The 21,524-nt window shown below is 36.6% G+C and overlaps 1 protein-coding gene across 1 annotated transcript; it reads left to right on the top strand.

Moving 5' to 3' along the window:
• Positions 1–17,140: 17,140 nt before the first annotated feature.
• LOC145775208 (putative ATP-dependent RNA helicase DDX41) lies at positions 17,141–20,471 on the top strand. Its single transcript, XM_082586448.1, has 2 exons — positions 17,141–17,318; positions 17,376–20,471. Exons 1-2 carry the CDS (start codon positions 17,141–17,143, stop codon positions 19,025–19,027), a joined length of 1,830 nt encoding a protein of 609 aa, XP_082442574.1. The 3' UTR covers positions 19,028–20,471.
• Positions 20,472–21,524: the final 1,053 nt, after the last annotated feature.

The following is a 21,524-nucleotide window of genomic DNA, read 5'->3' as shown; positions in this document are numbered from 1 at the left end:
CAAATCTTATATTTTTTCCATAGCCAAATGAACAGTGAACACAGAAATTTAAATAAAAAACTCGACTTATCAAAGATAAAGCAACTGCAATTGCGAAAAGTTAGACAAAAAATCGTATCTATTAAGACTGCTATATGTGATATGGCAAGAAAATTAAGCATCACAAAAACGACTATAAAAATACTTTCCCGAAATATTTTTCGGAATTTTATTTTTGAATCGTGTTCAGAATTAAATTTCCTTTCCAGGGATGGCAAGCTCGTGGTGGGGCAGACGAAGGAAACGCGAGCAGAATGGTTTAAAAATGGAAGAAATGTCTTGCGTATTTAAAAACAAATAGAGATTTTAACGTTGATAAACGCCTTCAATTAGGCGTCTATAAAAATATTTTCCCGATATATTTTTCGGAATTTTATTTTTGAATCGTGTTCAGAATTAAATTTCCTTTCCAGGGGTGGCAAGCTCGTGGTGGGGCAGACGAAGGAAACGCGAGCAGAATGGTTTAAAAATGGGGTAAATGTCTTACGTATTTAAAAACAAATAGAGATTTCAACGTTAAAAGACGCCTTCAATTAGGCGTCTATAAAAATATTTTCCCAATATATTTTTCGGAATTTTATTTTTGAATCGTGTTCAGAATTAAATTTCCTTTCCAGGGATGGCAAGCTCGTGGTGGGGCAGACGAAGGAAACGCGAGCAGAATGGTTTAAAAATGGGGTAAATGTCTTATGTATTTAAAAATAAATAGAGTTTTTAACGTTTATAGACGCCTTCAATTAGGCGCCTATAAAAATATTTTCCCGATATATTTTTCGGAATTTTATTTTTGAATCGTGTTCAGAATTAAATTTCCTTTCCAGGGGTGGCAAGCTCGTGGTGGGGCAGACGAAGGAAACGCGAGCAGAATGGTTTAAAAATGGGGGAAATGTCTTACGTATTTAAAAATAGAGATTTTAACGTTTATAGACGCCTTCAATCAAGCGCCTATAAAAATATTTTCCCGATATATTTTTCGGAATTTTATTTTTGAATCGTGTTCAGAATTAAATTTCCTTTCCAGGGGTGGCAAGCTCGTGGTGGGGCAGACGAAGGAAACGCGAGCAGAATGGTTTAAAAATGGAAGAAATGTCTTACGCATTTAAAAATAAATAGAGATTTTAACGTTTATAGACGCCTTCAATCAAGCGCCTATAAAAATATTTTCCCGATATATTTTTCGGAATTTTATTTTTGAATCGTGTTCAGAATTAAATTTGCTTTCCAGGGGTGGCAAGCTCGTGGTGGGGCAGACGAAGGAAACGCGAGCAGAATGGTTTAAAAATGGGGGAAATGTCTTACGTATTTAAAAATAAATAGAGATTTTAACGTTGATAAACGCCTTCAATTAGGCGCCTATAAAAATATTTTCCCGATATATTTTTTGGAATTTTATTTTTGAATCGTGTTCAGAATTAAATTTCCTTTCCAGGGGTGGCAAGCTCGTGGTGGGGCAGACGAAGGAAACGCGAGCAGAATGGTTTAAAAATGGGGGAAATGTCTTACGTATTTAAAAATAGAGATTTTAACGTTTATAGACGCCTTCAATCAAGCGCCTATAAAAATATTTTCCCGATATATTTTTCGGAATTTTATTTTTGAATCGTGTTCAGAATTAAATTTCCTTTCCAGGGGTGGCAAGCTCGTGGTGGGGCAGACGAAGGAAACGCGAGCAGAATGGCTTAAAAATGGGGGAAATGTCTTACGTATTTAAAAATAAATAGAGTTTTTAACGTATATGCACGCCTTCAATTAAGCGTCTATAAAAATATTTTCCCGATATATTTTTCGGAATTTTATTTTTGAATCGTGTTCAGAATTAAATTTCCTTTCCAGGGGTGGCAAGCTCGTGGTGGGGCAGACGAAGGAAACGCGAGCAGAATGGTTTAAAAATGGGGTAAATGTCTTATGTATTTAAAAATAAATAGAGATTTTAACGTTGATAAACGCCTTCAATTAGGCGCCTATAAAAATATTTTCCCGAAATATTTTTCGGAATTTTATTTTTGAATCATGTTCAGAATTAAATTTCCTTTCCAGGGGTGGCAAGCTCGTGGTGGGGCAGACGAAGGAAACGCGAGCAGAATGGTTTAAAAATGGGGGAAATGTCTTACGTATTTAAAAATAATAGAGATTTTAACGTTTATAGACGCCTTCAATCAAGCGCCTATAAAAATATTTTTCCGATATATTTTTCGGAATTTTATTTTTGAATCGTGTTCAAAATTAAATTTCCTTTCCAGGGATGGCAAGCTCGTGGTGGGGCAGACGAAGGAAACGCGAGCAGAATGGTTTAAAAATGGGGGAAATGTCTTACGTATTTAAAAATAGAGATTTTAACGTTTATAGACGCCTTCAATCAAGCGCCTATAAAAATATTTTCCCGATATATTTTTCGGAATTTTATTTTTGAATCGTGTTCAGAATTAAATTTCCTTTCCAGGGGTGGCAAGCTCGTGGTGGGGCAGACGAAGGAAACGCGAGCAGAATGGTTTAAAAATGGGGTAAATGTCTTACGTATTTAAAAACAAATAGAGATTTCAACGTTAAAAGACGCCTTCAATTAGGCGTCTATAAAAATATTTTCCCAATATATTTTTCGGAATTTTATTTTTGAATCGTGTTCAGAATTAAATTTCCTTTCCAGGGATGGCAAGCTCGTGGTGGGGCAGACGAAGGAAACGCGAGCAGAATGGTTTAAAAATGGGGTAAATGTCTTATGTATTTAAAAATAAATAGAGTTTTTAACGTATATAGACGCCTTCAATTAGGCGCCTATAAAAATATTTTCCCGATATATTTTTCGGAATTTTATTTTTGAATCGTGTTCAGAATTAAATTTCCTTTCCAGGGGTGGCAAGCTCGTGGTGGGGCAGACGAAGGAAACGCGAGCAGAATGGTTTAAAAATGGGGGAAATGTCTTACGTATTTAAAAATAGAGATTTTAACGTTTATAGACGCCTTCAATCAAGCGCCTATAAAAATATTTTCCCGATATATTTTTCGGAATTTTATTTTTGAATCGTGTTCAGAATTAAATTTCCTTTCCAGGGGTGGCAAGCTCGTGGTGGGGCAGACGAAGGAAACGCGAGCAGAATGGTTTAAAAATGGAAGAAATGTCTTACGTATTTAAAAATAAATAGAGATTTTAACGTTTATAGACGCCTTCAATCAAGCGCCTATAAAAATATTTTCCCGATATATTTTTCGGAATTTTATTTTTGAATCGTGTTCAGAATTAAATTTGCTTTCCAGGGGTGGCAAGCTCGTGGTGGGGCAGACGAAGGAAACGCGAGCAGAATGGTTTAAAAATGGGGGAAATGTCTTACGTATTTAAAAATAAATAGAGATTTTAACGTTGATAAACGCCTTCAATTAGGCGCCTATAAAAATATTTTCCCGATATATTTTTCGGAATTTTATTTTTGAATCGTGTTCAGAATTAAATTTCCTTTCCAGGGGTGGCAAGCTCGTGGTGGGGCAGACGAAGGAAACGCGAGCAGAATGGTTTAAAAATGGGGGAAATGTCTTACGTATTTAAAAATAGAGATTTTAACGTTTATAGACGCCTTCAATCAAGCGCCTATAAAAATATTTTCCCGATATATTTTTCGGAATTTTATTTTTGAATCGTGTTCAGAATTAAATTTCCTTTCCAGGGGTGGCAAGCTCGTGGTGGGGCAGACGAAGGAAACGCGAGCAGAATGGTTTAAAAATGGAAGAAATGTCTTACGTATTTAAAAATAAATAGAGATTTTAACGTTTATAGACGCCTTCAATCAAGCGCCTATAAAAATATTTTTCCGATATATTTTTCGGAATTTTATTTTTGAATCGTGTTCAGAATTAAATTTCCTTTCCAGGGGTGGCAAGCTCGTGGTGGGGCAGACGAAGGAAACGCGAGCAGAATGGCTTAAAAATGGGGGAAATGTCTTACGTATTTAAAAATAAATAGAGTTTTTAACGTATATGCACGCCTTCAATTAAGCGTCTATAAAAATATTTTCCCGATATATTTTTTGGAATTTTATTTTTGAATCGTGTTCAGAATTAAATTTCCTTTCCAGGGGTGGCAAGCTCGTGGTGGGGCAGACGAAGGAAACGCGAGCAGAATGGTTTAAAAATGGGGGAAATGTCTTACGTATTTAAAAATGAATAGAGTTTTTAACGTTGATAAACGCCTTCAATTAGGCGCCTATAAAAATATTTTCCCGATATATTTTTCGGAATTTTATTTTTGAATCGTGTTCAGAATTAAATTTCCTTTCCAGGGGTGGCAAGCTCGTGGTGGGGCAGACGAAGGAAACGCGAGCAGAATGGTTTAAAAATGGAGGAAATGTCTTACGTATTTAAAAATAGAGATTTTAACGTTTATAGACGCCTTCAATCAAGCGCCTATAAAAATATTTTCCCGATATATTTTTCGGAATAATATAAAATAATAATAATATAAACGTTAAAATCTCTATTTTTAAATACGTAAGAAATTTCCCCCATTTTTAAACCATTCTGCTCGCGTTTCCTTCGTCTGCCCCACCACGAGCTTGCCATCCCTGGAAAGGAAATGTAATTCTGAACACGATTCAAAAATAAAATTCCGAAAAATATATCGGGAAAATATTTTTATAGGCGCTTGATTGAAGGCGTTTATCAACGTTAAAATCTCTATTTATTTTTAAATACGTAAGACATTTCCCCCATTTTTAAACCATTCTGCTCGCGTTTCCTTCGTCTGCCCCACCACGAGCTTGCCATCCCTGGAAAGGAAATTTAATTCTGAACACGATTCAAAAATAAAATTCCGAAAAATATTTCGGAAAAATATTTTTATAGACGGTCAATTGAAGGCGTCTATAAACGTTAAAATCTCTATTTATTTTTAAATACGTAAGACATTTCTTCCATTTTTAAACCATTCTGCTCGCGTTTCCTTCGTCTGCCCCACCACGAGCTTGCCACCCCTGGAAAGGAAATTTAATTCTGAACACGATTCAAAAATAAAATTCCGAAAAATATTTCGGGAAAATATTTTTATAGACGCTTAATTGAAGGCGTGCATATACGTTAAAAACTCTATTTATTTTTAAATACGTAAGACATTTCCCCCATTTTTAAACCATTCTGCTCGCGTTTCCTTCGTCTGCCCCACCACGAGCTTGCCATCCCTGGAAAGCAAATTTAATTCTAAACACGATTCAAAAATAAAATTCCGAAAAATATTTCGGGAAAATATTTTTATAGGCGGTCAATTGAAGGCGTCTATAAACGTTAAAATCTCTATTTATTTTTAAATACGTAAGACATTTCTTCCATTTTTAAACCATTCTGCTCGCGTTTCCTTCGTCTGCCCCACCACGAGCTTGCCATCCCTGGAAAGGAAATTTAATTCTGAACACGATTCAAAAATAAAATTCCGAAAAATATTTCGGGAAAATATTTTTATAGACGGTCAATTGAAGGCGTCTATAAACGTTAAAATCTCTATTTATTTTTAAATACGTAAGACATTTCCCCCATTTTTAAACCATTCTGCTCGCGTTTCCTTCGTCTGCCCCACCACGAGCTTGCCATCCCTGGAAAGGAAATTTAATTCTGAACACGATTCAAAAATAAAATTCCGAAAAATATATCGGGAAAATATTTTTATAGACGGTCAATTGAAGGCGTCTATAAACGTTAAAATCTCTATTTATTTTTAAATACGTAAGACATTTCTTCCATTTTTAAACCATTCTGCTCGCGTTTCCTTCGTCTGCCCCACCACGAGCTTGCCACCCCTGGAAAGGAAATTTAATTCTGAACACGATTCAAAAATAAAATTCCGAAAAATATATCGGGAAAATATTTTTATAGACGCTTAATTGAAGGCGTGCATATACGTTAAAAACTCTATTTATTTTTAAATACATAAGACATTTACCCCATTTTTAAACCATTCTGCTCGCGTTTCCTTCGTCTGCCCCACCACGAGCTTGCTATCCCTGGAAAGGAAATTTAATTCTGAACACGATTCAAAAATAAAATTCCGAAAAATATTTCGGGAAAGTATTTTTATAGACGCCTAATTGAAGGCGTTTATCAACGTTAAAATCTCTATTTGTTTTTAAATGCGCAAGAAATTTCTTCCATTTTTAAACCATTCTGCTCGCGTTTCCTTCGTCTGCCCCACCACGAGCTTGCCATCCCTGGAAAGGAAATTTAATTCTGAACACGATTCAAAAATAAAATTCCGAAAAATATTTCGGGAAAGTATTTTTATAGTCGTTTTTGTGATGCTTACTTTTCTTGCCATATCACATATAGCAGTCTTAATAGATACGATTTTTTGTCTAACTTTTCGCAATTGCAGTTGCTTTATCTTTGACAAGTCGAGTTTTTTATTTGAATTTCTGTGTTCACTGTTCATTTGGCTATGGAAAAAATATAAGATTTGCTTTGATGTGGTAACGAGAAGTGATTTTATCAGCTTCCGAGTGTTGCTACTTTCATCGCATTGTTTATCGCGCAAATTTTTACGGATCATTTTTTTAGGCGGATCGCGCAGAATTATTCTGCCAGAATGACGGTGGTCCTTTTTTGTGGTACTGTGTTTAGATCAGTAGACCACAAATATGAAGTTTCATAAATTTTCATCGACGTTTACCTCCACCGCCGAGGCCATTTTGAGGCCCACTTTTTGAATTTTTTTATGTTTTTACCACTAGAGAGCAGTGTATAAGTTTTGCAATATTGGGGGTATATTTAAAAGATGCACTATGATGTTCTGAATTGTTAAAAAAAAATTGGAGAAATGGGATAAGTATATCCAAAAATATTCAAGTTTTGTCACTAATTTTTTGCAACAATACTGCCCCTAGTGGTGAAAAGAAACATTAAAATATCTTAAAAACTACTCATCATATTGTTATGGAACTTGCATGTACCATCCCATTTTCGTGGGTGAGGAATTTGATTTTAGCAATATTTTTGCAAAATATTACCACTAGAGGGTGATAATTGTAATTTTGAACTATTTTTCTGTAAAAAGGCGATATTGTTGCATTTCTTGAGCTGTGCTATCTGAAGAATACAATTTCATGGCTTATGCACAACAAAATTTATTCAATTGTAAAGAAACTGCATGCATGCCTGCACTATATCACAGGGGCGGATCCAGGTATTCACGTTAGGGGGGGCGATGTCATTGACATTCAGGCAAGTGATCAGCCAGGCACAAACAACGACGAGGGTCTCCTCTAGAAAATTTAGATCGAATTTGATGCGTTGAGAGCATTTCGAACACAAATTATGAGAAATTGAAACTTTATAACTTAAAAACCTTCAACAATGCTGTTGTTTAACAAAGGGAGAGATGAAGAGCTGATATGCCCTTGCCATGTCAAGTTGAAGCCTGAACAACCTAGCCGCATTTATAGTTGAGACTGAAGGTTGCACTCTTGATTGTTTCACGGCAATTTAAAAATTGACCTCGGAAAGATAATAACAGGTAATTCTGTCTTCCCAATATTGAAACAAACATTGAGGTTATAGATTTACTGTATAACTTCGAGGTTTTATTCATCTGACAAGTTTTGAGTTGTTACAAGAGCAATGAGGAAAGGTTATGCATACATTCAACATAATGAGCAACAAAAGTGGGGGCCAGGTCAAAACACTGGGTTATGCTTATGCTTCACCTCCTGTAGAAATGCCACTAGGCCTATAGGCTAGGTAATAGGTATCGATTATAAATTTTTATTTTGGACAAGCGAAACACTACAATTTGTACAATAGAATGGCAGTTAAACATAGTTAAATGACGACCAAAAGATATAGTCCTCTTTTAAAACGTGTCATGCACGGTCGCTGCATCAGACAAAAAAAGAAACTAACAATAACAGAAACAACTATTTCTGTGGACTTCACAAATAAAACGAAAAGAAAAAGCTACTTTGCCGGTTCGGGTAATACTAACAGGTGTCGTACCTTTGACTACAACACAAAGTCAAGTTTACGGTTTCTACTGTTGGCAAATCGATTTATCACGGAGTTTGTGTCAATTAAAATGTCCCGATGCTGGTATAGTAAGGCCAATCCATTCAATCTTTCCTCGCCGATGTTGTTCCTCAGCCAGGTTTTCAACGACCGAAGAGATGAAAAGCTTCTTTCGGCTGATGCTACGCTGACTGGCAAGGTTAATAATATTTTTAGAAGAGAGTCTACGATTGTTTACACATTTTCATCACACGGTTGTAAAGCTTCTTCCGCAGTCATCGGTAAGACTGCAGCAGTCGCTGGAACAGTTATGTTTTCCCACTTCTCCTTCCATAGTTGGATCTCTGAACTTAGAGCAGATTCCACACTATATATATGACGTAACAAGCCTTTGTAGGCATTGCAAATGACTTTTGTCAATGCTATCGAGTCGGTACTTGAGCAATTTCGTGGTAGCAATGATGTTAGGTGTCAAGATGCTAAAGTCTCATTGAAAAAAATTGAGCTTTGCTGTTTCTAGATGCAATTTCAAGGTAGAATCAGTGATTCAGTGGCCTAGCAGCCACCTGGCGGTTCTGGCTCTGCGCCAGGGGTAGCAGGCTGCAAGGGGGCGGCAACATGAGGCTGCACAATACGAGAAACGAGTTAATTAATTATAATGTACCTTATATTATTCTAGAAGCGATTCAATATTTTTCTTTCTTTTCCTTTGTATGTTTTTGGCAGGCTCATACTTAAACTTACTTGCAGAAAAAAGGACTGCTGCTAGCGCAATGCTCTAACTAACAAGATGAAAGCGTTTGGCAACTTTTTAGTGGAAGAACGAGATAATGTGGTTAAAGGTTCTGTGGATGCAGCAATCAAAAAATGCACAGAGCTAGAGATTCCAGTTGAAGATCGGAGAGTTTGCAGAAAAAAGAGAATGCCTGGCGAACACGCAGAAGATGCTGACCTTAGTGTTGTTGGAGAAGTAAGACGATGCATGTTTCAAGCTTTGGACAGATTTAAACTTGAAGCTGAAACTAGGTTTACCGGCATACACCACTTGAATGACATGTTTGGATTTTTGAATCCTCACGCGCTGCTGCAAAGCGAAAGTCACAATGGATTCACCAACGTTTTTAAAAGCACTTATGACGACGGAGTGGACTTTTTGGAGTTAGCTGTGGAAATTGACAGATTTAAGAGACTGGTGCGAAGCAGTGAAACCACGTTTGATTGTAATGCAACAGCGTTTGATGTTTTACAGTGGTTAGCTGAATCACACCTACTTGATTCGACACCATATTTGTGCTTATGTCTGAAACTTTATATTACCATTGGTGTCTCAATTGCGAGCTGTGAGAGGAGTTTCTCAAAGCTCAAAATGATAAAGTCATGTTTACGTTCTACCATGAATGATGATTGGCTATCAGCTCTATCGATTCTTTCTATAGAAAGAGACTACGTTCAAAAACTTGATTTTGAAGATATTATCGCTGATTTTGCTTCGGCGAAGGCTCGAAAACTTGAGGCGGCTATTTATCTTTTATTTGCCTAATAGCCTACATTTGTTGTCCATTTTTTGTCTTTTATTTTTGGCCATAACGCTGAGACAGTGAGGTTTCTTTCTCAAGCAATATAGAACTTCTGAGACGCGGCACATTATTTGTAATTATTTTTATTGAAAAGATTGCTTGAACATGAAACTATTTCAAAATTTGCTGTAGTCTACTTAGGGCGGCATTTTCAACGAAAGCCAGGGCGGCAGCATATGCTCCTACGCCACTGGGTAGAATTTCAATGGTTTTAGTTCCACGTCTGACCGTCAAAGTTGCCAATAACCTGCTCTGTCAACCAACTTATCTAGGCTAAGGGATTTATCGCCATGCTCTACAGTGCAGGCAAAAAGTTTAGAAACTTTTTAAATTTTAGTAATTTCGTTCGGTAATTAGACTCTGCGACAAAATAATAGCCTTGTAACTTACTATGTTATTATTATATAGCCTTCCCTAGCCTAACCTAATCTTTGAACATGGCGAAAGACTTATTCAGCATTGCTTTCGATATGTTGTTATCCAAATTGTATACATATAAATGAAGAATAAAGCTACTTTCTTGGGTTTTAGGGGGGGCGATCGCCCCAATCGCCCCCCTCTGGATCCGCCCTTGCTATATCAATACATCCAAATAGGCACGGAATGGCCCGTTTCGGCGAGTCCGATTCGACGAGTCCGATTCGACTAGTCCGATTCGGCGAGTTCCCTATTCGGCGAGAGCCTTTTTCGGCGAGTGCCCTATTCGGCGAGTTTTTGAAATTTTTAAAAGGAAATTATCGGGTACCGTAGCCTAATTACAATTGCCGTTTTTACATAGTTTTAACATCGCTAAACGTTAAAATCATGCAGAAAGGAATAAAAATAAAATGTTTGAACTATTAAATTAAAATTCGTCGTGTCAGTTCAGTTGTTTTTATTTTTGACCATCATATCAAAAACAATACACGTCGACATAGCAAAGGTGTAGAAAAAGGTAGAAGCGACAAAACGCGAACGTTAAAACGTGCTTGTGACCGAAGTAAGTTATTGAGTTGAAAGAAATTTGGCACGGTCGCAACACCTTCAGAAAAATTTAAGATATGAAGGGAAAATAAAACAAAGAAAATATTACAAAAAAAATCATGCTTATGTGTATAAGTTAGTACTTTTGAATAGTTAAAATGATTAGTTTGGTTCAACAAATGAGAACCCATTGTAGTAACAGAATGAAAAGGCTAACTAAATGTGTGGCCTATCGTTTTAACGTCGCTAAACGTTGAAATCCTGTAGAAAAGAGAACTTTGCTGACTAGGATACGTTGAAACTGAAAAACATTCACAGAAGCCCTACGATACGTTGCATTTTTAAGATAATGTATTCAGACGTTGAATCAATGTACAAATGAAATGTTATGCTAAATGGGTTCTTGGAACAATTCGAAGGGCTTCTGTGAATGTTTCTCAGCTTCAACGTATCCTAGTCAGCAAAGTTCTCTTTTCTACACGATTTCAACATTTAGCGACGTTAAAACGATGTAAAAACGGAAATTTTTGCTGGTTGGGATAACTGGGCTACGGTACCCGATAATTTCTTTTAAATCCAAGCTGTAGGCCACACATTTGTTGATCCAAACTAATCATTTTAACTATTCAAAAGTGCTAACTTACAGACATAAACATGATTTATTTTATTTTTTTTTGTAACATTTTCTTTGTTTTATTTTCCCTTCATATCTTAAATTTTTCTGAAGGTGTTGCGACCGTGCCAAATTTCTTTCCATAGGCGCCGACTTTTCAAAAAACCTTGGGGGGCGAGAAAGGTGATAACGTCATAACCATAGCGCTATTTACTCAATTAAAATAGTCTTTGATTAAGCTTAGTGTCGTGTTTATATTAACACCTAGGTCGCAAACCGAATTTATTAGAAGCGCTGCTTGAAAGGATTAGTTTTACGCATGCAGTACGCCTACGTCTAGTAAAAATTTTGATATTGTTAGCTCATAATTGGAACTGTTGGAAAACAAGCCGATTCATTTCCTTTTCGTGCGAGTGAACAACAACGATCAAAACAGTGAAGTTATCGAAATAAAACGCAAAAAATCATGATCTCAAGCAGAGTGAAAACCTGCTATCAGTTATATTAACCTCGTTTTTCTAATTACTTACTTTCAAAGCGTTGACAACGGCGAAGTGTTTTCTTTTCTGTTTTTTATCGAAAGTCTTTATAGTCTTTTATTGAATAGCCTACAGTAGGCTATACTCGAGTAAAGGTCGAGATGTTCGCAAGTGATTTTCACCTCAAAAAGGCAAGTTCAACTAACACGGGACATGCTGTTGTCTCCAGCTCAGCAATTTTCAAAATGAACGCACTAAAAATCATTGTCGACGTAGATTACGGATTGTGAAATCGCGTCGGCTTAAGTGAAAGTTTTGAATACGTTTATTTGCAGTGATTCAAACTTAATTTTCAAATTCAATGATTTCTTGTCAATTCTAAACTTTATGCACTTGTTGAGCAATATGCAAAGCTCACGAGACAAAACAGAAAGAGGAGATCATTATTTTATTTTTGCGTGTAGGATATAATCGTTCTTATTATTACGTAACATTCCATGATCGTTAAAGTCGATGTCAAACCTTAGCGGTCGCATAAAACAATGATGTCAGGTTAGCTAGGTGATAATAGCGGTAAGAGACGTCGTTAATGCAGGCAATATCTGCGACCAAGACCATTAAACACCTTTTCTTTTTTCGGTTTTCAATTTAATTCTCACACATTGCAAAAACAATGCGTTCTGTTGAATCACAATTGATCTCACAGCGGGAAGACCTCGTTGAAAATAGCGCGTCTAATTTAGCTGGTTTACTTAATATTGCAGTGAATAGTTACGTGACTATTCCAGCAGTACTCTACCATCTACTTTGAAATTTCCATACCGTATGAGATAGCCATGCGATCAGCTGCTGTTTTGCGGGCAAGAGCAACGTAGGCTTTTCTTGCTTTCGGCATTCTTTAAGTCCGTTTAAATTATCTAAATCTCCTTCGCGAAGTGTTTTATATTTGAAACACCACTTGTCATCACCATTTTTGTTGCCCCTCAACCATAAATTTACGGGGGGCGCCGGCCCCCCCTGAAGTCGGCGCGTATGTTTCTTTCAACTCAATAACTTACTTCGGTCACAAGCACGTTTTAACGTTCGCGTTTTGTCGCTTCTACCTTTTTTACACCTTTGCTATGTTGACGTGTATTGTTTTTCATATGATGGTCAGAAATAAAAACAACTGAACTGACATGACGAATTTTAATTTAATAGTTCAAACATTTTATTTTTATTCCTTTCTGCACAATTTCAACGTTTAGCGACGTTAAAACTATGTAAAAACGGCAATTATAATTAGGCTACGGTACCCGATAATTTCCTTTCAAAAATTTCAAAAACTCGCCGAATAGGGCACTCGCCGAAAAAGGCTCTCGCCGAATAGGGAACTCGCCGAATCGGACTAGTCGAATCGGACTCGCCGAATCGGACTCGCCGAATAGTAGCAGACCCAAATAGGCAATGTGAGTCTTAGTTAGCACAATTTACGCAAAGGCAGTTGTGCATCTTCATTGTGTTGATAAACGACGTTTTCTAAGATTTGGTATCTTTCTTCGATCCTCCTCCATCGCTTGAATATAGTTTTGCAGATTTTTTTCTTGCTTTGCTAGATGAAGAAAGTCGGATACTAGTTTTACCCTTCTCTCTGCTGAATCATTACAGACTCTGAGTGCACTTATGATACCATTAGCAGAAGAATAGCCATCATCTATTTCCCACTCTTTCGGGTGTTTGGCAAGAAAAGTTGTTGAAATGTGCAAAAGTTCAAAAAACATTTTGCTGCTGGCATTTGCATAGGAGCACAATGACAATGAGTTATCACAAACAATGTCTGGCAGCTCTGGCTTACCATATCCATTACCAAACCTGTTTGTAACCTGGCCATGGAAACTTGCATTTAAGCGCAGCAGAGTTCTAGCCAAAGCTTCATTTTCATCCATAGTGACTTGTTCGTCCTATAGAACTAAGCGGATCAGCTCCCCAGTTACATACCATGTGTGCCTACCAGTGTTTTGTCAGAGCAGCTATCTTGGTGGACAAATTAAGTCTCGCGTCGGACACACCAATTTTAATGTTGATTGTCATGCTTAATCAGTTTATCTTAATAATTCTTCGCCATTTGCAAACTATAGCTACGGTTTAGAAGTCACTGAAAGTCTTTCCAAGCCTTAAAACTTGTATATATTTTTTTCTGGCAGCCATCGTGGCCTACCTGGAGCTCCTTCTCGGCGGCCAAATCTGCGTGCTTGGAGGCCAAAATGCAAGTAATGATAGCACAAGTAAATAGAATTAAACTTGCAACAATGCTAAAACGATCACTTAGCGTTGTTAAAGTCTGGGTGACGTCTTGCAATAGAATCGTTGTACCACGCTATAACTGCTTTATCGGGATTGTAATCCGGTATTGCGGGACCATCTAACAACACTAAATTGTTCCAACTGCTCGCTGCTCTGTAAATTGTTTCAACTGCATACCGCCTTTCATAAAACCTGACCATTTATACCGTTATGATGTCACCATTGAGGGTGTGAAGTCACTAACACACAGCGGGAACATTTCTGAACTATGAAGATTGAAGACACGTGTTTTCCCCTCGGATCTCAACTAACCTAGTTCTCCTTTTTAACAACGATTTAATGTCCGACAACATTGAATCGATATAAAAATGACAATATTGCCAGCCGATTTAAATTAGCACTTCGGATTAACACTTTGTTAAAATAAACGGCGGGAATTACTAACAAGACTTACAGCGCTCATGATCGCAGCTGGATACATTCCATAAGCAAATGTTCCCGCACAATACAACAGTGGTGCTTATGACATGCTGACCTAATTCTTCATCACTCTTTGATACTACATATTTTCGAAAGTTAATTCACTATACTATTTTCTGCTGTGCAAATTTTCACTAGGCCTTTTTCTTTAGGTTTATTTTGCGTGTCCTGTGAGCGAAAGTAAATTTTTCTGGGGCCTTTTCTTTCTTACTACTGTATGATATAATACCGTATGAGTCATTCCCCTAACCACGAATTTTTGGTAAAATAACCCAAAACACGAATTTCAAAATAAACAGGCTAATATTTGTTCAAACTCAAAAACTGAAATGGCACAGGCAAGAAGATTGCTATCTCTATTTCTGCACTAAAAATTAGACCAAAACCGCTTTTCAGATTTCAGCAAATGTTTGACCTAGTCCCAAAACCCTGTCCCTAATAAAATTGAAAACTTTCTGACCGTCTGCACTAACTTTGCTGTTAAATCTCTTCTGGTGAACAGCAAACAGCAACCGCTAGATGGCGATAGTAAATTTCGCGTTTTGAGCAATTTTATCATTGTGCAAGAGCGGCTATGCTTTTATTATATCCGTTTTGATCTGGTCATGGAAAAGGTAAGGAAGTGTAATGAAGAGTAGCCTTTGCCTAGGATGCAGATATAATTCAGGTATATGCATTAGAGAGTGTAGAAATTTATTTAAACATGTATATTATACAGGCTAGTGTGGGGGTGTTCAGAGCCGGAGACAAATTTACAAATGTCAATCAATCAATGGTTTATTTGTCAATAACAGGAACATAGTACATGTTTGAAATATGCAAAATGTCGCGGATCATTTAAATTCGGACATCTCCATTTTCCCAGCATGTGACGTAATATCTTTTACATCCACGCTGCCTCTTAACTTTTTCGCAACCACCGAGGTCGAGACGTTTAATCTAAATAATCAGACATTTTTCACAAAAATCTTTTGTATTTACACTGTAATAACATCTCATATGAACAAGGTAGACACACAATCTTGACATGAAATGAAAGCATACATCTTCAGCTACCCGAAGATGCAAAGCTTTGCCGTAAAATTTAAAACATTCAATGTACATTGTACAATTAGCAACTTTCCAAATGGTATTTTTTCTAACTTCTAAAAACATTAAGAATTGGCAGAAAAGTATACTTCATTATAATCTTTGCTACCCAAGCATGATGCAATAATATGAAAATATATGTACTTTAATATAATGCGAAAACAATTCTGCAATCTGCATATGAGAGAATTTTTACTTTGTTTCTGCGCGCAATGCTTTAGGAGATAGAGCAGAATGACTAATTGAATATGGACAAATTTGGAAAATTTCAAGCAAAAAAGTTTACGTAATTTACAGTCTTTTTGATTGAAAAATTTTTACATTTTTTACCTGAAACACCTTTTTACCTTGGATGTATGGATACGACCTCAGTCATCATGGCAAAAATCCCAAGACGTGTATGTACGTCCGTGGCCGCGAAAGAGTTCAAGGCAACAAATGGCAATGCACTAACTATGATGCCATAGTACGTCTCGAATAAAGATTCAATCAATCAATTGATGGGTAACGTCATTACTGCTATTGTGTTCTCAAGTGTTTAAAATGTTTGGATTGATATTTTTTCAATAAATAAATAAGAATTAGGAAAATTGCGGATCCGCGGTAATTTATACATATTTTCCTATAGACCAACATCGTTTTCGGGATCCATTAAGCCAAGGTTTGTTTTTGTTTTTTTTTCGGATGAAACTATGTGAAAATAATCAGTAGGTATGCAGGAGCTAACCATGTCAAATGGAAGCAAATTTATTCCAAAATAGACGTGCAATTGAAAGGTTTGTTGTATCCACGAATTTCCCCAATTGCGCATTTACGCATTAGGGATTTTTCCCCTTCCACGAAAATCCTGCTCCCAATTCACGATCTTCATTCGTATTTTCGAAGTTGATGGAGTTTTCGCCTGAAATAAATTGTTTTGTAAGGTAGACGCAAGTAGCTAGATGTGGATTACCACCAAAAAAAAAATATCTTCAGAATTAAAGAGTGGTTGATGAAAAATATTTCGTGTTTCAGAAAAAAAAATCGTGCTTAGGGGAATGACCATACAAATCTTAACAATTTTTGTAACTAACCTTGGCTTATCAGTATTACTCGGAGATCAAAGTCAGACACTGTGACGTAAGACTTGAACTAAGTTGCACGTGATTAGCGTAGAAGTACGGGTACTACCATCAATTCTTGGCGAAGAATTTACCTTTGTGATGCAATGTCATCAATCGTTGAAGCAATGCAAAAATCGAAAGTTTTTCTGCTTGAATAGAAGCTAAGGGATACAGTATACACATTTTCTAGATGCGGACTAGAATGTGCGAGAAATTATAATATATTCTCGCAACAATTGTTCGTGCTATGCAATGATGATTTATGCCAATAGTTCGGACTGCGTTATTTCTCGGCGACAAATATGACCGATCTAAATGGTAATTTTTGCGGACATCACATGCCGTGACGTCGGACATGTCCGCCGTGAATTTCGAAGCCTGTAAGAACAGTTTTAAGATCAACATATGTCTTTCTTTGTTATTTATAGGATAGTTTCACATAAAAGCACAAAATTGTTACTAAAAAAATTTTGTTTGTGTGATACAGTCTTTATTGTTTCTACATCCTTACTTTTATCACAATTAAGGTGTGTTTAAATTGTGATGACATCAAAAAGAAGTTATAAAAGAGAAGAATCTCCGCAATCTGAGTTGGAGAGTGATGAAGACTATGTTGCATACATTCCATTAAAGAATCGTCGCAAAGAAAGGCTTACCAATATACAAAAACTGTTAAAAAGAAAAGGTGTGCTAACAGCCACTGATGATAATAGTGATCATGGTAGTGGAACATCTACTCCAATACAAGGAAATGTCAATGCAAATGCATCACCTTTAGTGGATAGAGGGGAGAATGCTATTGTTAACTCAAATGTTAGTTTGTTAGATCAACACAGTACATTAAAAAAGCAAGCTGAGGTTGTGAAAGAGACTGCAAAAGATATTCAGTTAAAAGAAGAACAAAAAATTTTGCAATCTGTTTCAGAAATGCGGGCCTTGCAATCTGTCCAAGACTTGGCTCAGGGCATTGCTTATGATAAACCTTTGAAGACTGGTTGGCGACCTCCTTTTTTTGTTCGACAGCGAACACAACAAATCAATGATAAAATTCGTTTCCATTTACGCATTGATGTGGATGGATCAGATGTTCCTCCACCCATTCGATCATTCAAGGATATGAAATTTCCTCGTCCATTATTGGTAGGCCTGAAAAAAAAGGGAATTAAAACGCCTACACCTATTCAAGCACAAGGCATACCAGTTGTAGCATCTGGCAGAGATATGATAGGAATTGCCTTTACCGGAAGTGGAAAAACTCTGGTATTTGTTCTTCCTCTTCTAATGTTTTGTGTTGAGCAGGAAACTAAACTCCCTTTTATTCAAAATGAAGGACCTTACGGTCTTATTGTTTGCCCTTCACGTGAGTTGGCAAGACAAACACACCAGGTTATGACTTACTATGCAAAGCATCTTGAAGCCAGTGGTCTGCCGCCTTTAAGAATTGTTTTATGCATGGGAGGAATGCCAGCTAAAGACTTGCTAAGTACAGTAAGAAAGGGCTGCCATGCCATGGTTGCAACTCCTGGTCGATTGATGGACATGCTGGATAAAAAACTGTTCAATTTAGATATGTGCCGATACTTGTGTCTCGATGAAGCAGACAGAATGATTGACATGGGATTTGAAGAGGACGTCCGTACCATATTTTCTTTCTTCAAAGACCAGAGACAGACTTTACTCTTTAGTGCAACAATGCCTAAAAAAATACAAAATTTTGCTCGATCAGCACTGGTGTGCCCAATCACAGTTAATGTTGGCAGAGCTGGTGCAGCGAGTTTAGATGTAAAACAGGAAGTTGAATACGTTAAAGATGAAGCCAAAGTTGTTCATTTGCTAGAGTGTTTGCAAAAGACTTCTCCACCTGTTTTGGTGTTTGCGCAAAAGAAGAATGATGTGGATGACATTCATGAGTATTTGCTTCTCAAGGGAGTTGAAGCTGTTGCAATTCATGGTGGTAAAGATCAAGAGGAAAGAAGCAGAGCAATTGACTTGTTTCAGCATAAAATGAAAGATGTTTTAGTCGCTACCGACATTGCTTCTAAAGGCTTGGATTTCGAAGAGATAAAACATGTCATTAATTACGATATGCCTGATGACATTGAAAACTATGTACATCGAATTGGCCGTACAGGTCGATCGGGTCGCACAGGAATTGCTACTACCTTTATCAACAAATCCTGTGAGCAATCCATATTACTTGACTTAAAAGCCTTACTTATTGAAGCTAATCAGGTTGTTCCACCAATGCTTGAAGAGGTGGGGCCCAATGAAGGCAACTTTCTTGAGCTTGGTGGTGAGCGAGGTTGCACATATTGTGGTGGTTTGGGACATCGTATCACTGAATGTCCTAAATTGGAAGCAGTACGGTCAAAGCAAATTTCCAATCTTGGACGTCAAGACTATTTGGCTAATAATGCTGCAGATTATTGAACACAGTGTGTTTTATTGCACTTTTAAGTCTTGAAATATGACATAACTGCTGTGATGTTCTTGCATGATCTCAACTTGTTTCTTAAAATTTCAACTGAATCATTAATATTTGGTATAATATTCTGTAAGCTATAAGTATGTAACTCTAACTTGCATTTATTACTTTAATGAAGACATTCTTAACCATTATAGAGAATACGCTAAATAATATAATTTTGGGAATGCCCTTGTTGGTTTGAGATACATATTTTCTTTGAAATATACAGAGCGTTTCACAAAAATTGACTTCATTTGTGAATTGATTGTTGTTTAATAATGTGTATTTGGTTTCCAAAATTGGGACAAAATTTTTTTATGTCCAGTTTTGGTATAGAATTTAATTCATTATTGAACTTTCATTTTCTTTTCTTCAAAGTATAACCCTCGAACACCCAAATTAGTAAATTGGTCTTGCAATTTTTCATTCTTGAAGAGTTTTCATCACTTTTATTACTAAGCTTTTTTTTCTTTTTTTGTACCCTAACCATGTAGCCTTCTAGGCTACAGTACTACACAACCTTAAAACATTACAACTCACTTAAACAATATTTATGTAACTTTATAGTAAAATCGGTCCACTTATTTAATACCATTTATGTTAAGCAAACAATTGTTGCTGTAAACTTGTTATGTTAATTGTTACTTTGTTATGTTCGTTGGCAGCTGGTGTTTGCTTTTTGTATATATACGAACAAGAAAAAAAAATTAAATTGCAATCACGGCGGCTTTAATTATATACAGAGCCTTCTGTAGGCCTTTATTTACAAGCTTTTCACAGTTTAGCTAAAACCATGCTGCTGATAAATCGTTTGCAGAGCAGTACTCTTTTAATTACTTGTTTGGGTAGGCTATAGTATTTGGGTCTGCTACTATTCGGCGAGTCCGATTCGACTAGTCCGATTCGACTAGTCCGATTCGGCGAGTTCCTTATTCGGCGAGAGCCTTATTCGGCGAGAGCCTTTTTCGGCGAGTGCCCTATTCGGCGAGTTTTTGAAATTTTTGAAAGGAAATTATCGGGTACCGTAGCCTAATTATAATTGCCGTTTTTACATCGTTTTAACGTCGCTAAACGTTGAAATCGTGCAGAAAGAAATAAAAATAAAATGTTTGAACTAATTAAAATTCGTCATGTCAGTTCAGTTGTTTTTATTTTTGACCATCATATCAAAAACAATACACGTCAACATAGCAAAGGTAGAAGCGACAAAACAAACGTTAAAACGTGCTTGAATTCGTCATGTCAGTTCAGTTGTTTTTATTTCTGATCATGATATCAAACACAATACACGTCAACATAGCAAAGGTGTAGAAAAAGGTAGAAGCGACAAAACGCGAACGTTAAAACGTGCTTGTGACCCGAAGTAAGTTATTGAGTTGAAAGAAATTTGGCACGGTCGCAACACCTTCAGAAAAATTTAAGATATGAAGGGAAAATAAAACAAAGAAAATGTTACAAAAAAATAAAAATAAATAATTCATGTTTATGTCTATAAGTTAGTACTTTTGAATAGTTAAAATGATTAGTTTGGATCAACAAATGTGTGGCCTACAGCTTGGATTGAAAGAAAATTATCGGGTACCGTAGCCTAGTTATCCCTACCAGCAAAAATTTGTTCCAAGAACACAGTTCATTTTTACATTGTAGTAACAGAATGAAAAGGCTAACCAAATGTGTGGCCTGTCGTGTTAACGTCGCTAAACGTTGAAATCGTGTAAAAAAAGGGAGCTTTTGCTGACTAGGATACTTTGAAACTGAGAAACATTCACAGAAGCCTTTCGATTTGTTCCAAGAACCCAGTTAGCCTAACAGTTCATTTTTACATTGTAGTACGGTAGCAGAATGAAAATGCTAACCAAATGTGTGGCCTACAGCTTGGATTAAAGGAAATTATCGGGTACCGTAGTTTAGTTATCCCGACCAGCAAAAATTGCCGTTTTTACATCGTTTTAACGTCGCTAAATGTTGAAATCCTGTAGAAAAGAGAACTTTGCTGACTAGGATACGTTGAAGCTGAGAAACATTCACAGAAGCCTTACGATTTGTTCCAAGAACCCATTTAGCATAACATTTCATTTGTACATTGATTCAACGTCTGAATACATTATCTTAAAAATGCAACGTATCGTAGGGCTTCTGTGAATGTTTCTCAGTTTCAACGTATCCTAGTCAGCAAAGTTTTCTTTTCTACACGATTTCAACGTTTAGTGACGTTAAAACGATAGGCCACACATTTGGTTAGCCTTTTCATTCTGTTACTACAATGTAAAAATGAGCTGTTAGGCTAACTGGGTTCTTGCAACAAATTTTTGCTGGTCGGGATAACCAGGCTACGGTACCCGATAATTTCCTTTCAATCTAAGCTGTAGGTCACACATTTGTTCCAAACTAATCATTTTAACTATTCAAAAGTACTAACTTATAGACAGAAACATGATTTTTTTTTTGTAACATTTTCTT

Source organism: Aplidium turbinatum, chromosome 8 (genome assembly GCF_918807975.1).
Source record: "Aplidium turbinatum chromosome 8, kaAplTurb1.1, whole genome shotgun sequence".
Classification (NCBI taxonomy): Eukaryota; Metazoa; Chordata; class Ascidiacea; order Aplousobranchia; family Polyclinidae; genus Aplidium; species Aplidium turbinatum.
This window is presented reverse-complemented; position numbering and strand designations above follow the sequence as displayed.

Excerpts from the sequence above, each read along its gene's own strand:
- LOC145775208 (XM_082586448.1), top strand. The coding sequence starts at position 17,141 with ATGACATCAAAAAGAAGTTATAAAAGAGAAGAATCTCCGCAATCTGAG. Across the intron at positions 17,319-17,375 it reads TGATGATAATAGTGATCATG|TGGATAGAGGGGAGAATGCT; the intron begins GTAGTGGAACAT and ends CATCACCTTTAG.